General features: G+C 37.2%; 1 protein-coding gene across 1 annotated transcript in view; it reads right to left on the bottom strand.

Moving 5' to 3' along the window:
- Positions 1-6,514: 6,514 nt before the first annotated feature.
- Positions 6,515-16,225, bottom strand: part of acox3 (acyl-CoA oxidase 3, pristanoyl) — a 28,481-nt gene continuing 18,770 nt past the window's right edge. Inside the window, exons 16-19 of the mRNA XM_067579473.1 lie at positions 15,116-15,290; positions 14,969-15,036; positions 13,777-13,863; positions 6,515-7,944 (exon numbers count right to left, since the gene is read on the bottom strand). Coding sequence (XP_067435574.1) covers positions 7,825-7,944; positions 13,777-13,863; positions 14,969-15,036; positions 15,116-15,290 — 450 coding nt within the window. The 3' untranslated portion in view covers positions 6,515-7,824. The remainder of the gene's footprint in view (positions 7,945-13,776; positions 13,864-14,968; positions 15,037-15,115; positions 15,291-16,225) is intronic.

Genomic DNA, 16,225 nt, shown 5'->3' with positions numbered 1-16,225 from the left:
TGAGGTCCCATTGGAATTTGAATTGTTCAAACTTGAGATCATTATGTTTATTACCAGGTACTACCCTCCTTTTGTGAGCAAACATTCACATTATGTTTCAGCATGTAGGTATGTTAAACTAGACAGACTGGTCAGATTGTTGATGAATGTAACTGTAATGTGTAATATATCACTTGTAATAAAGGCCAGATGGCTTCATTTTGAACATTTGGCCTACTTAAACATTACAGAAATTATGTAACCACCCACATCTTTTAAATGTAAGAAATTTGCAATTTTTTATGATGATTTTTATGTAAAAGACAAATGATCCAGCTAATACGTTCACAAAGAAAAGAAAAGAAAAAAGTACAAAACATCAAAATTAACAGGGTCCATTTGAACAAACCCACTGCACTGTGAGCACTGGACTCAGCTTTTTTTTTCATTTTTTGAAGTGTGTCTTGCAGCAGATCCTGCAGCTGGGAGACATTCAGCAAATGATTTATGGTAGTGGAGTAACACTGACCTATATTCTGGACAGACTTGTATTGTAGAGAACTAATGGGAAGCCAGAATGAAAGAAAAGTCTGAATGTTGAGGTGCTGAGGCAATGTAGGCAGACTGAATTCACCAACACTGTCTTTTCACTGTTATAGTAAAGCTCATTGCTTTGGCAAACTACATTTAGTTTGTCCCATCTGCTGAATACTTCCAATTTAAAGGAAATTTTCATCTTTATCCAACCTGACCTGATTAAATTTTATACACCAACTTCTTACTTACTACATAATTTACACAAAGGGTGACTGCTGCTACTGGACATGGCCCTGTTATATAACCATACAGGTTTGATACGTAGCTCGTTTCTCAATCATTCCTTTTTGAAAAAAATAATCCAGACGTCTGCAGTATGATCTCAGCCAACCTTTAAAATACATACAGTAGGCTGTTGAACCCCAAACCACATGCTGGGAGAGTTTTCCAGTTGTGAGTGGTTTTGAATGTTGGCAGTCGACACAAGATATTTCACGTCCCTTCCTGGGAGTTAAGAGGCTTACAACAAAGCCAAAACAAATAGAATGGCTTTCCAGATTCCATGGATCCATCCATGGATCCCATACTGGTTGGGGGAGCCATGCGCCACTGGGCAACTTTCAAAGGAATGAACTGGGGCCCCGCCTCCAACACCGTATCCAGTTCTATTAATATATCCATGGGGGAAACAGCTCTTCTTCTTGTTGCAAGAACTCTGGTCATAGGAATTTGCCCATTCAGTCTGTGCTTTGTAGATTTGGAGAAGGCCCATAGGGCACTGCACAAATATGGGCTGCCACGGCCATTGCTATCCAGTATCTTGTATTACCAGAGCGTAAGTTTTGTCCATTTTCTCTACAATAACTTAAACATGTTATTTGTGGGTGTTGAAGTTCACCAAGGCTGTTCCTTGTCACCAGTTCTGTTTGTGCATTTCATGGAAAGAATCCCTAAAATCCCACTGAGGAGTAGGGCGTTTCCAATTTGGTGAAGCCAGGTTTGTGTTTCTGCTTTTTGCAAAAGATAAGAAGGGTAAATGGCTGCATTTATATAGCGCTTTGGTCCAAAGCACTTCACAGTGTTTTTTTGCCACTCATTTACCCATTCACATGCACATTCACACACTGAGCTGCCCCGCAAGGTGTTGGCTTGACCATCAGGAGCAATTTGGGACTCAATATTTTGCCCAAGGAAATTTGTAAACCTATGGCTAAGAGAGCTTGGTAGTCACTGAAAAAATAAGACAAATTTTCTTTGTGTCTGGGCATACCCTTAGAGACAGGGTGAGGAGTTCAGATGTCAGGAAGGAGATAGGATTAGTGCCATTGCTCTTTCACACTGACAGGAACCAGCTGAGGTGGTTCAGGTACCTGATCAGGGTGCCTTGTGGGCAGCTCCCTGTAGACGTATTCCAGACTTCCAACTTGGAGCAGACCTGTGGCAGACAAAGACCGCTCTGAAAGTATTGTTTATCTTATATGGCCAGGGAACATCTTGGGATCCACCAGAAAAAGCTTAAAACTGGGTGGAGACCCAAAACAGTTACCCAGGAACATGTCAGGATCCTCTAGGTGGAGCTGGAGGACATGGCTGGGTAGAGGGAAAGCTGGGCTATCTTCTTTATCCTGGTATCACCATGACCTGGACCTGGATATATGGCAGTAAATGGGTGGACAGATGATAGACATGCCTACAAAACTTTTCCTGCTGTCTCCCCAACAGTCAAGAGCAACCCTATTTCCATGAGCAAACAGCCTTTAATTAGAGACCACATTATTCATTTGGGTCTAAAAGCACAGTTTCAAGCACTGAGGACAACCTCAATATGGGAAAAGCAGACATGGTTGTGCTGAGTCGTTCTGTGGTAGGTTCAAACAGGCATTATGTGGGGATACAGTGGCTATAAATGTAACATGCCGGAGAAATGAATGAGTGCCGGCCTATGAGACCATGATAACAGGCTTTCAAATTGGCTGCCAGTTGCTCTTGGCTTGGTTTCATGTGAGCTCCTTCTTAAGAACAGATGGATTTGTATTTTTATGTTATTATGCGTAATCTAATATGAATTCTCAGGTATTGATACCACAATTAAAATGTTTGATTGCTGATACCTAGCAGTACACTATCTTTTATATATTTTTGTCATTTATTACAGAATTTTCTTGATTTTGAGCTTTTTGCTCTTGATTTTGAGCTTTTTGTCAAAAAAAAGTTTTCTATGGCTTTAGCTATCTTGAAAGTAACTGACATGAACTTTCACTTAAATGAAAAGTCAATAAATTGAGAGTTCACCAGCATAACAATCATTTCACAAATGTTTTTATTAAAACAAGCATACAAGAACATCAGCAGTAACATAAAAAATACTGCCTGGCAGAGATTGACAATTGGTCAAACATGGGAAAAACTTGTATATGTGTATCTTTTGTCACATGAACTGGTAGAGGGGTGAATGGGCTTAGTAACAGTGCTGAGTCAGTGTAGTTAGCTGGATTTCAAGATATGGCACTGACTCAGTTGGTGTTAATATAGACATGCCATTGTATTTCCACTTGGTGATAAATCTCAGATCTTTTTTATGTCTCATACTCAAGTAGATTTTGAATAGCTATGTAACCACATCTTAAATGAGGGACACTTAAATATGTCTAATATGTTTAAAGAAAAAGCCTGGAGTGATGTTTATTGTGTTGTGCTGATGGACTTCTGTCCCTTGCAGAGCCTTTGTTAGCTTGGTGCTTTTCTTAGAGTTGCTTTGAATTGCCTGGGGGGTTACTCTGTGAAATGGAGTTGCATCAGTGTTGCCACATTTGACTGAACCTGTCAAACGGAACCTGAACCTGGTTTATTGTCCATCTGACATATTAAATAATAAATTTTTTATCTGAATTGGGGTATAACATCATGTTAAAATAAAATGTATTCTGGTTATGATCAGATTTTTAGAGTGTCCCGGTTATGGGTTGTGCAAAACACTATATCCACGTTTCCGAAACCTAGATAAGGCCAGTTTTGGGAAACCTGGATATGCTAGCTGGAGTACTCCAATAGAAACCAGGATACTGTTGCATGTAAACACTTGATCCAGGTATCTCAACATTCTCTGCTTAGAGAGAAATGAGTGGCTGAGATGTTGAGGAACAACTGGACACAGATGATCAGACACCTGGATATTGTATGTGTACGGGGATATGGGTAACCACGTTTCTCATGCTCAATATAAACAGCATGTCTATCATGTGTAGACATGATGTATTGTACAAATAGTGTCACACTTGTTTCATTTATACATGCTAAAAGTGATCTAATCCTGCCTATTTTCATACCTCTGGACATATGGCCAATCACAGAGTGAAGTGGTTGATTCCTGGATTGTTGGTTTTGTAAAGTTACAAATATTGCCGGAGACAGCCTCCCTGAAATCTGACATCAGATAGGTGTACCCAAAAAAGCCACCCAAAACCATTTTTACCTGCCTTCTGAAATATAGCCTAAAGTAGCCCAACTGGGTGGGAAACCACCCTGATGGAAAGTTCCAATTGTCCCAAAAAAGGTTGCTTCAGTTTCTTCTTGATTGGGCTAATAAACAGCTGTCAATATGTTTGTGTAGCCTAAATACATCCCTAACAATAAAGCTGTCCAAATCTTCCAAACTCACATTTCCCACAATAAATTACAAGTCATCTGACCAGAAACACAATTTTAAATCAAACTGTAAAAGTTCTACCATTCCCCTTCTCATCAAACTAACAAATAATGTAGTGTAATCCCTCATAATCCACTGCTCTGAAAGAATGCCATATGTAAGCGAATTGAACTGCTTTTTGGAGCCTCAAAAAAAAAAAAAAAGGGGGGGGGGGGCATGTTTAAACCTTTTCTGACAAGACATTATATATTCTGATATGAATCACACTGTTGGCTATGACTCTTACAGCAAATCACTTTGTGTTTCACAATACAGAGAGTTATTTCATTCTGGTTTCATGGTTCATGAGTTATTAGAAAGCTGGCAAGAGGACAGACCTGAATTTACAGAACTCAAATCTTGCCAAAAGTTAAATGCAAATGAATTGCCTTTTCTGACAAGAAACTATATTATGTGATATTAATCACACTGTTGGCTATGACTCTCACAGCTTTGTGTTTCAAAATGCAGAGTGAATTATTTCATTCTGGTGTCGTGGTTCATGAGTTACTGGAAAGCTGGCAAAAAGACAGACGTGAATTTGCAGACCTCAAATCATTGCTAAAAGTTAAATGCAAAACACTGGTGTGCTTTAATTTATTAGTGTTATCTTTACTTTTTATTAATTCTCAGGGCTTACAGACTTCTGGGCTGAAATGTGAGATGCAGTGTTATGTCTTGAAGTCATTGATAAATTCTGTCTTCACTAATCATTTTAAGTGTCTATTTCTGAGTCCCCATGCCATCTACCCCCCCACACCCCCTTCCATCATCATCCTTTCCATTTTATCTCCTGTCTTCATCTGTCCTCCCTCCTCTCTTATTCCAAGCAACATCTTTATTTTGTCAACTGTCATTTCAAAGCCAACCTGTAATTTTGTGTTTTGCTTTCGGGGCAGACGGCTGATTCTATAAATGGTGAAAGTTTTGGGTCTTGACATGATATCTTGATAAATGGAGTGGAGCTTAGTGAGTTGGCAGTGTCCCAGAGAAACACACTTACTGTATGATCAGTGGAGGGGAAGTAATCAACTCAACTTTATTTACATTCACATGTTATTAGTTACTCATAAGGAGTGCAGCAGTAGAATAAACATCAATATATAGATAGCAGCAGCTTTGAGAGGCTGTAAGCTGCAGCGAGGCTAACATCAGCATGCTCACAGTTTGCATGCTGATGTTTAACAGGTATGTTTATCATGATTATTACCATTTCAGTAAATCACCAAACTTATTACAATTCATCCTGAGGGGAACATGAATGTGTGAACCAACGTTTATAACAATCCATCCAACAATTGCTGAGATATTTCAGTGTGGACCAAAGCAGAAACAACAGAATAAAATGGCTAAAAATGCAGCAAAGTGTCCAAATATTTGTTTTATGCTCAGTTCACACAGTAATGTGGCTATTAAGAGGACACTAAAGGCTTGGATGAAGTGCTACTCAGAACTGCAATATTTCAAGCATTTTGAGCTTGCATGGCGCTCTTCCTTGAGCAGCAAAAGCTGAATTCTTAGGAACTGTTTGTCTAAGCCGTTATGTGTTCCTTTAGCCTCTTAGGGCTGGCATTCCTGCACAAATTAAAATTAAACATATTTTGACATTTCTATGCATTCAACAACCTCCCTCCGTATTTTCTAGAGGCAAACTTAATTGGTTTAATGGAATTTTCTTCCAAAAAGTTTTATAATTTAAAAACAGTTTGGATGTGAGACATACACAAACACTTCCTTTCCAGACCACATAAACTTACTGTGACCCTGAGAGACAAGCAAAACTGGGTCAAGATGTGTTTTGATCCATGAGTGCATAAAACAGATAAGAATCTCCACTCTCCATAAACACAAGAGCCCTGTCTCTGCACAAGAAACCTTCAGTAATTCTGTGCTCAAACTCTACATTTAACTTTATGAACATTTAATCAATTTACCTGCTGTAAATGGAGGTTGTAATATCAGTTTGAAACTGAACTGTGAACTTAAGAGTTTAGAACAATCAACAGTGAGCTGGAAGGAGATGTGGGGATTTGGAGTCACTACTGAGAAAAAAACAAAATTGTAGCCAAATTATACCTCTGATATAACTGATGTTGCATACAAGCACATTGTGTATATTACCAATATTTTTATGGCAATGATATATACATTGATTATTTTGAAGCTGTATACTATTATCAATATCATTGGTAAACACTGGAGAAGGTGGTAAAATAATTTGCTAACACAGAGACTAAATTCTAAATCTACAGGGAGCGACTGATGACAAAATACAGACAAAATACAAGACCGCACATATTGTGCAAAATAAAGTATTTTTGTAAATCTATTTAATTTGTATTACAAGAGTTGTGATAATTCTTTACGGGGTGATGAGGTACTGTGCATCATGTACAGTATAACACAATTTTCAGATTAATAAAAATATGACATCACATGATATGATACATTTCTCATCAGTCAACTAACTACTAATCACACTTAGAGGTCTATTCAGTTTGGGCTCAAATTAAGGTCAATGAGATTTTAAGCTTGAGAAAAAAAAATCGAACTTTTTAAGCCTGTCAAAAAAACAGAATGCGTAGAAAACATTTGTATTGGAAGAAAAATGTTGTGAATGTCTAAATAAAATGTATTAAAAGTACCAATGGTGAGGTTGTACCTGAAATTCATTCAAAGTTCCCACACTGAAGTGACACACAAGTACAATTTTTGACCCTGTATTTACAGTGTGTGCATGTGTAACTTCAGTGTCACACAGCAAGAGAACTGACTCGAGCTTCCACAGTTTGTTTTTCTACAACCACAAATCTTAACTACACCTTCATAAACTTAAACTGATTTGATATATACATGATACACAGACACTGGCTTTGAATTATTTTGAATCATGTCACAAGCTCAAAATATTATTGACCCTTTTTTGACCCCAAATATTGCAGATTGTTTGTTAACAGTAGAAAATTGTGTGAGATATGAATCTTTCTAGGCACTTGCAGTGATACTTGGTATGGCCATAAAAATCATTTTAAAATATTACAGAACAGATAATGAATGTCAGCTATTGAAATCCTGAGACACACATAGATTTAAATTAAAGCTGATATAAAACAATTTTTAATCAGTACAGTAGTAATCAATTTCTCATTATATCCATGTGTAATACAAAAAAAGAATATTTCATGCAACTAAAATCCCTTCTGTCTGGTGGTTAGCATCACGACTAGCCGATTACTTATAGAAAGGTGATAGAACATTACTGCTTTAGGCTAATACAATGTAATTTCTCTGTCTATATTAACAGAGAAGCAATGTAATACACAGACAGTGGACAGTGGAGTCATGAAACCAAAAATATATAATATTAATTTCATTGTTATATAACACAATTTACAAAACAGATATATATGCTGTAATAGAAATGCAATTTAAACTCAGCTGGACTTTAACATGAAATGTTGACTGATTTGTCAGGTCCTGTTTACTGTCATATTTTATGTGATCACAGCACTTGGAAGCATTAAGGTCTGTAATGTAAATGTAGCCATATAGGGAAGTCATTTAAAACTACATTGTTGGAATTTTTTAGGTCATTTTTCACTTGGTCACCCGTGTGTGGGGTTCTAGAGTTTTGGACGCAGGGATCCGACCACAGGTTTGTCTGAGCAGAACTCTTTCCACCAGGAGGGGCGTTCCAGTACCTGGTTACCCTGCATCACTGTTGACCACAGGTTCTTATACAGCTGTTAGGAGGAGAAACAAGCACACAAGTCAGAGAAGAAGTGTTCACTGATCTGAAAAAGAGAATCCATACTGCAGACCAAGGACCACTTGTCTTAGACAACAGTTATGTATCAGTTATGTTTTGATATGAAAGAGCCTCCTCCCTGACTAAACTGAGTTGTCATCATTATTTCCTGTTTTACCAGTGACATCAAAACCCTGCAATTACACTGCCCATTGGATCCATACCAACCACACAAACAAGCAAAGCTGTCATCTCGGCCATACTATAAACATACTACTGGCCTTCCAAATGTCACATCTTTTCCTGATTGCAAACACATTGAATTATGGGCCAGGAGGTCACTGTGTACGTGACCACAGATAAACAGGAAGTTTATGTGGTTGCACCTCATTGAATCTGATTGATTCAGTCTGATGAGAAAAGTGTCTGAGTAATGCTTACTTAACTGTTTATCTTTGATTAGTTTGAAGATATTTCTGCTTTATTATATTGAAGTTTACAGGAGGGAGGATGAAAAGGAGCTGACACATTCAGACTACTACAGACAGACAGCGGGTAGCCTTTAATGACTGTTTTTACTGTGAAGTCTGATGGACTGATATACCGTTAACCCTTTGAACCCTCTGCTGTTTTCATCATTTACAGGCACAGCCAGGCATGCCATATGTGTTTTAGAATGTATTAAATGAAAAAAATAGTTTGATGCATTTCAAAATGGTTTGAGTTTTTTGTCTGTACATCAACAAGTTTTCAATACAGGGGAAATATTTGTATATGAAAGGATACAGGAGAGTGGAGAGGGTACAGTGTCTTTAATTTGTGATAATCTAAGTTCTAAGTTTTGGGGGATAAAGGCAGGAAGTAAGTAAGAAGCAAGTAATGTTACCATAAAGTCAGTGTGAGTTAGTTCTGGGCTACACAGTGTTCAGACTTGACTGGGTCTCTAAAAGCCAAAATACACAGGGCACAGACGAAGCATGACACATCTGTTGCAACATGGCTACAGCAGAGCGCATTCATTATCATCAAATGAAGCTCTATTTTTGCAAGACTGGTCTATTTTTTTTCTTCTCTTTGTGCAGCTACCCAGCCCTCCAACAGGTACAAACTACATACAACTGTGTAAAAAACAAGTACAAACTGTTTAAAAATGACTATAAATAATAAATACATATAAATAAATAAATAAATACCTCATTGTACCAGAGGCAATGCGAGGCAGCAGTGCAACCTTGTGGGTTTTTTTTACATTGCACATTAAAATAAATCAATCATATTAATGTGTATCCACAATCCTATGGATAAAACAATCAAGTTAATTAATTCAGTACCAGTTAATATAGCCTAAGCTTCCAAACCCTGCATAACCAACTGCATTAGTACTTGGCAAAACTCAATATGCACACAGTGACGGAGACAGAGTTGGTGTAGCAGGTATAAACCCTGCTCTGCCCCGCCTACATGATGTGCCGCGTCCGTGCCTGGTGTACTTCAGCTGTAAGGAGGAAGGACACATGGATGAACGTTTAACGAAGCAAATTGTGTCCATCAGGTGAGGTGAGTGAACCATGACTGTGTCAGGAATCCTTCCTGTGCTGTGGTAAGTGACTAGTTGCAGATGGTTAATGGATCTGCACAGCAGACATGAGCTCCCCTTCCAGAAAACAGTACAAATAATACATCATGAATCATGAAAATGACTAGTACCCAAAGCTGGATTACCAGCCAGGCAGAGCAGGCAACTGGCCTGAAACCTCAGACACTCAGGGACCCCAAAGGCCTTATATATCTTGTGTGTCAGTTGGTTTGTGGTATATCGTTTGGGAATATGTAGTCTTGTAGATGGAACATTTGAGTCACACAAACAAATCCATTATTTTTTTATTATACATTTATGTTATGTTTCATTGTTTATTATGTTGTTATGTTATCTTTCATTGACTTTGAATTGACGAGCACTTTGAAAACCACCTTTGCAAATCAGCTTGATCAGTATATCAACTCAATATCATCAGTGCATGAATGCCAAAGAACAACAAGTCAAGTTTATTTTGACACTGTAAATGTACTGCTCAGTATATATCATAATTCTTTAATAACCTTATAACTTTTTGTGTTTTGTGTTGTGTTGTGTTCATATTTTCATGGAAAAAAGAGTATCTTACAATATATACAATTTTTCCATCACATTTTTTTAAAACTTTGAAATATCCATATTAGTATTTTCAAATTCAGAATTGGTCAGGCCATTCAATTGAGAATGAAGAATGAAGAGTGCAACAAAGGAATACTGAAGGTATATTTAAAGCTCTCCTCTCAGAGCTTTGAATAAAAATTAAAAGATGAATATTGGAAAAACTCCAAGGGTAAACTCCAATAGTCTTTGACTTTAATGAAATACCTTAGTATACTATTAACCTCAGACCCAGATAAAAATAGTTTCATATATATGCTTCCACATGTCCTGACAAAACAGCAAACTTCAACCTTCTGTTGTCTTTTCATGCATTTTCTGCATAGTTCTGCCCATTAGTCATCTGCCATACTTCCAATGCCTGACTTAATATACATATGTAAGACACTCAGAGAAACCTCTTAAATGTCTTGTTGTAGATGACTTGTAAATGTTTTTCGAGTAAGGAGGATGAAGGAGAAAGTTATACAGAAGAAACAAAGTCACTGACAGAATGACAGCCAGTGGTATCAGCAGATTTCAACAGATTTGCTGCAACAATAAACTTGACCTACCCTGAAGCTGACATTAAGTAATAGAATACATTGTGGATCTGCATGGCGCCTTTATTTCTCAGGAAAAACAAACATTAGTTGAACCGTCTTGTGAAAGAAAGATGTTCTCAGACAGTGCAGAGAGGGTCATCATCAACAACTGTCAAACACTACGCACTGTATGACTCTTTTTAAACCAAACTCAACAGTGTGTGTTTTCCTGGAAGAGGCAGAGAGAACAGCCAAAACTCTTCTTCCAGTAATGAGACTGACCTGACCTGACTGACTACATGTCCCAGAGTGGGACTACAGGGGGAAAATTGCAGTTTATTTCGATTCATCGTGCTTTATACATGCATCTACATTGTGTTTGTCTGCCAGAAGCTCTGTCAAGATCTGTCTTAAATTGGCTTTTTACCCAGTTTTAAGCCACATTTTTATGATACAACTTTTAGATCTTGGTCGTTTTTCACTATATCTTTTAATCAGATAAAGTATTTTAGTCATCAGACGTCTGGATCTGTCATATCTTGGCCTCTTCCTTCACCCAAACTTCCAGACATCAGCTTTAGTTGCATTTGTCAGCTTCACATATGGCTAAAGGGATACTGTGAATCTCAAGGCATTTCGTTTGTAGACAACTTTCCTGAGGTGCCCAGATCTCTTCAGAAACAATAGACTTCACCCGAATGTGCATGGATCTTGGCTCCTGTCACTTAACATGGAGCTCACCTTGAAGTCCATTCAACAATTTTACAACTGAGGCTCGGTGAGTCTGACCCATTTTTAAGACACTGCTTTTGGTTTTAATATGCCAGTAGTAACAAGCGATAGTTGGCTTAACTATCACTGGACTAATCACAGGAATGTTGATTTAAATAACTTGATCATGAGTCAGACTGTTTGCTTGCCACAGAAGGAAGCAAATCAAAGGGTTATGAACCCGGATTCAAAACATAACCCGTTACTATGTTCTCTGCTTATCAATAGCACCACTTGCAGCTCTGGAGGTCGAGACTCAAATTCCGAGGAAACTCAGAACGTTGATTTTAGCATGCTAAGCTTTATGCATCGTAAAGGCATGGGAATTATTCAAATGAATGTGTGTAGTATTGTATCCAAAATGGACTGTATTAAAGTCTGGGTGCAACAAACTGACCCTGACATTTTTGTGTCTTCTGAAACATGGTTTTATCATTCACCCTCTGCACCTGCAGGTGCAATAGATGTTTTATTTGATTTGAAATCCAGCTATGAAAATTCAGAACTTCTTACTTACTTATACTGGGTGATATGAACATTAATTGGTTAACTAACACTTTTGATCATCTAAATAATCTCTGAATTGAAGTCAATCTCACACAGCTTATTTCTTTCCCTACTTGGCCAGATCCAAAAAAATACAGGAAAGGCGACACTTCTAGATATTATTTTAACCAATAGACCCCAACATTATAAATCTAGTGGTGTTTTTCCTCTCGACTTCAATGACCACTGGCAAACAGCATGTATCCGTGACACGAAATTACAAAGATCCAAACCAGGTATTACTGTCAAAAAGAATTTTAAACACTTTTCTGAGCGAGCATTTTTGTTTGATTTATGCTATAGTGATATTGGGTTTACCATGGCATTTCCTGATCAACACTTGGCCCTGGATTATTTTATAAAAATATTCAATTCCATTGCAGACAAGACGAGTCAAAAACAGGAACAATCCTTTTGTTTGAAAATTGCTGAAATGTTACATGAAAAGAACTAAACCATCCTCTGATTGGCGATATTTCCATCAACAACGTGATAGGTGTCTCACTGTTATTCGAAATGCCAAATCATCATTTTATGTCTCTCTATGTGAAAGTAAAGGAAACCCAGCAAATTTTTGGAAAACGGTTAAAACATTATCACATAATCCTATTTCATCCTTACTCAATGAAATAGTTCAAGCTTCTACCACTATCTCAGTTGGAAAGAAAATATGTGATGCATTCAATGAACATTTTATTTCAACATGTTATTCATATGAAAAAGCTGTCCTACTGTCTCTGATCATGGTGTACCAAATTGCTGGGCAAACAAATTTAGGCACCGCCTTTTACAAATCATTAAGTGTTTAATGTTCTTTGTTCTATTGACCCATCCACTGGGGCTGAACAGTTAGAGCCAAGACTTTAATTATTAACAGTTCCATTACTAGTTGAATGCTTAACTTCTATCTTTAATCTGACTGTGGTAACAGAGAGCATCCCTGACCTTTGGAAGACAGCCTATGTCCTAGTACCTTTGCATAAAGGGGGTCACTCCAATGACCTAAATAATTATTGACCAATCTCTCAACTATTTAGCTTAAGTGTTGGAAGAAAATGGTGAAAGATCAGGTGAGAACATTTTTATCTCAACACTATTTTAAAATCGTATCAATCAGGATTTAGACCTGGGCATAGTACTGTGATGGCAGCATCGAAAGTCTTGAATGATGTTGCTAATGCATTAGATAACAAGCAGGACTGTGTCAACTGATTTATCTACTGCTTTCTATAGTGTCTATCATCGCAAGCCTCCCCCAATGAATTGACAGAGAGCTTCTACACATCCACAGACCACAGTTTTGTATGAGTGTGTGTTACAATGTGTGCACATTAGGTTCAGTACATGATGCTGTCAATAACTGAGGGTTGAATGGAATCTGCCACTAAAACAATAATAGATTTTTCCATGTTTAAATATTACCAAACTGATGAATCAGCTGAAATAAATATTTAAATTTTAATTTTAATAATACATTAAAAAAACAACAAAATAAATAATTCAATTTGCCTTTTGATCACTTTATTATTCTTATTATTCTGTCCTGTCTTTAATTGATTGTGGTTGTTGTTGTTATTTAATTGCTGTTGTTTAATTGATTGTTTTTTCATTTACAAATATCTTTGCCTATAATATTCCATCTCACAATTAATTTGATTCCTACTTTGGTATTCACAGTTTGTATTCAGCACTCAAAATAACATCACAACATTTGTCATTATATTGCACATGTCCTGTAGTGTCATGGGACACTATTTTACTGAAGCATAGCTTTAGGTGTGTATGTCCTTACCTGTCCATCAGCGTAGCCTATAGGTGAGTTGAGGATGAAATCAGGGGGCGCAAAAACATCCACCAGTGCTACGGCATCATCTTTCAGCTGAAGAAGACAAACATATAGAACATTATTTTGACCTTTAATGGTAATGGAATCTATCTGAACCATAATGTTAACAACAATCAACACTATAAAATCTATATAGAGCAATTACAGTAAGGAATACAGAGTGTGCAGTATTATGCTGTGTTATTTGCAATTTGCATTGCTAATACTTTAGTAGTATTGTCATTGCTTTGCGGGTCATATGTAAATCTAATTTTTTACAAAGTCAAGACAGGAGAAGTCAAAAATAAAGACTGGAGTTCAGCTACACATGAAATAAGTTGTAGCCCGTTTTCAGGTCAAGTCTGGAGACATATGTGTGACCCAGTCAGGGTTTACATTAGCCGGCATATGCTGGCTTTTTGCCGGTATCACATGCAGTTGTCCAGCAGATGAAAATATCAATGGCCAAAATGTCTAATGGGGAATATATCAACTTCCAAAGAAACAAATAAATAAAAAATAAATTTATTAATAGCATAGTAAATAGCCTAATATTGTGTGAACTATAAAATATGTTGCTAAGACAACAGGACAACTTAAATATAAACTTATATTATGCTAAAGTTTGGTTTTGTCTCCGCTGTTAAGACATTACATCCATAAGCATGAAAATATACTCAAAGAACCAAAAGTACTCATTATGCAGAATGGCCCGTTTCCGAAACATACAGTATATATTACTTCATTGGACTGTAACTATGGATAGATTCATGTCTAAGCATTAAATGTTGCAGCTGGTAAAGGTGAGGATGATTGTAACTACTTTGAAAGGTATAGTGCTGGGTAGCTTCATCTATAATATTACATCATAATTTATTAGCTGATTGTATTTTTTAATCAATAATTTGAATGCGCAGAGTAACCAAAGCTGTCAGCTAAATGTAGTGGAGTGAAAAATTCAATATTAAATTCAATTATTAAGTATAAAGTAGCACAAAAAGGAATTAATCGAGCAAAGATCAAGTAGTTCAAAATTGCACTAAAGTACAGTAGTTTAGTAAATGTATTTAGTTACTTTCCACCACTGAGTGAAACAAATCAGAAATACATGCACATTAGACAAAGAGTGAGACAGTCAGGAGGAAAGGTGTTCTTGTACCTGGGAGCAGAGAGTGAGAATGGCCGTCTGGATCAACTCTGCTGGCTTCCTTCCACTCATGTAATTACCTGTACAGGAACAACGCCATGTTACAAGTATCGACGCTGGTTAGATTAAATGTATGTAAGCAGTATATAGAGTACATACCCTGGTACAGTATGGCCATGTGGCTGCTGAGGCTCCACAGCCCATACAGGGCACACAGCTTTCTTAGCACTGGTCTGAGACCTGCTGGTGTGTCCTGATCAGTAGTCAGCTCATGAAACCTCTGGAGGCAATTGTGTTCAATGTAGGCGATGGCCAGGGAACGACAGTGGTAAACCTGAACATACACACACACACACACACACACACACACAAAACAGCTAAGTTTGCAGCTGCCAAGCAAACAATTGTGCTGGACAGAATCACACAGCAGCTTGATAAATCATGTCTGAGTCTAGGTCTAAATGTAAACAACAGGTATGTTTTTTTCTAAAACCATGGTACAACCTTCTAACGCTGATATTCTCATCAAAGGTGAAAGGAATGACATAGTCACTGATTTTAAATATCTCAGCGTGGTACTGGATCCAAGTTCAAACTTTAAGAAACTGTCAAATGTCAAAAAAATGGTTAAAACCATAAAGTACAACTTAGCAAATTTTAGACATATTAGAAACTGTCTTTCTCTGGACGCTGCAGTTGATCAGAATAATCTGATACATCACAACATCACTGCAGTTTCATACCGAAGTGGAGACAGATTACAGATTAAACTCAAGTGTATCACTCTCAAGTTTTAGGTTTTATTTGTTTTCTGATTCATCATCTAGTTAAAAAATCAGTTAATTTTCAGTCTGATAAACAAAAGAACCATCAAATTCCTTCATTTATTAGAAAGATTTAAACTGTTCCTTGCTGACAGACAGACTCTCCCTGACTTTAATTGTATCCATAATAACAGTTAAAAACATTTATATTTTACATCATTTATCATCATTTCCATTCAGTCACATGTGAGGCTGAAAATTCCTGAGCGTCGACGTTTGATATGAGTTTCAAAATTTCCATTTTTCCAATGTTCAGAAAACACCATGATCACATTCTGGGTTATCGTAGTTATCAAAGCTTCAGACTCAGCTACAACTAGGAGGCTGGCATGAATATTTTTTCCCACTTGGCTGTTTGAAAAGACACAACATTAACGCACCTTAAGCTAGGCTAACATATCCCAGACCTATCTTATCTGACAGCAAACAAGCATATATCCCAAAA

Source organism: Thunnus thynnus, chromosome 22 (assembly GCF_963924715.1).
Source record: "Thunnus thynnus chromosome 22, fThuThy2.1, whole genome shotgun sequence".
Classification (NCBI taxonomy): domain Eukaryota; kingdom Metazoa; phylum Chordata; class Actinopteri; order Scombriformes; family Scombridae; genus Thunnus; species Thunnus thynnus.
This window is presented reverse-complemented; position numbering and strand designations above follow the sequence as displayed.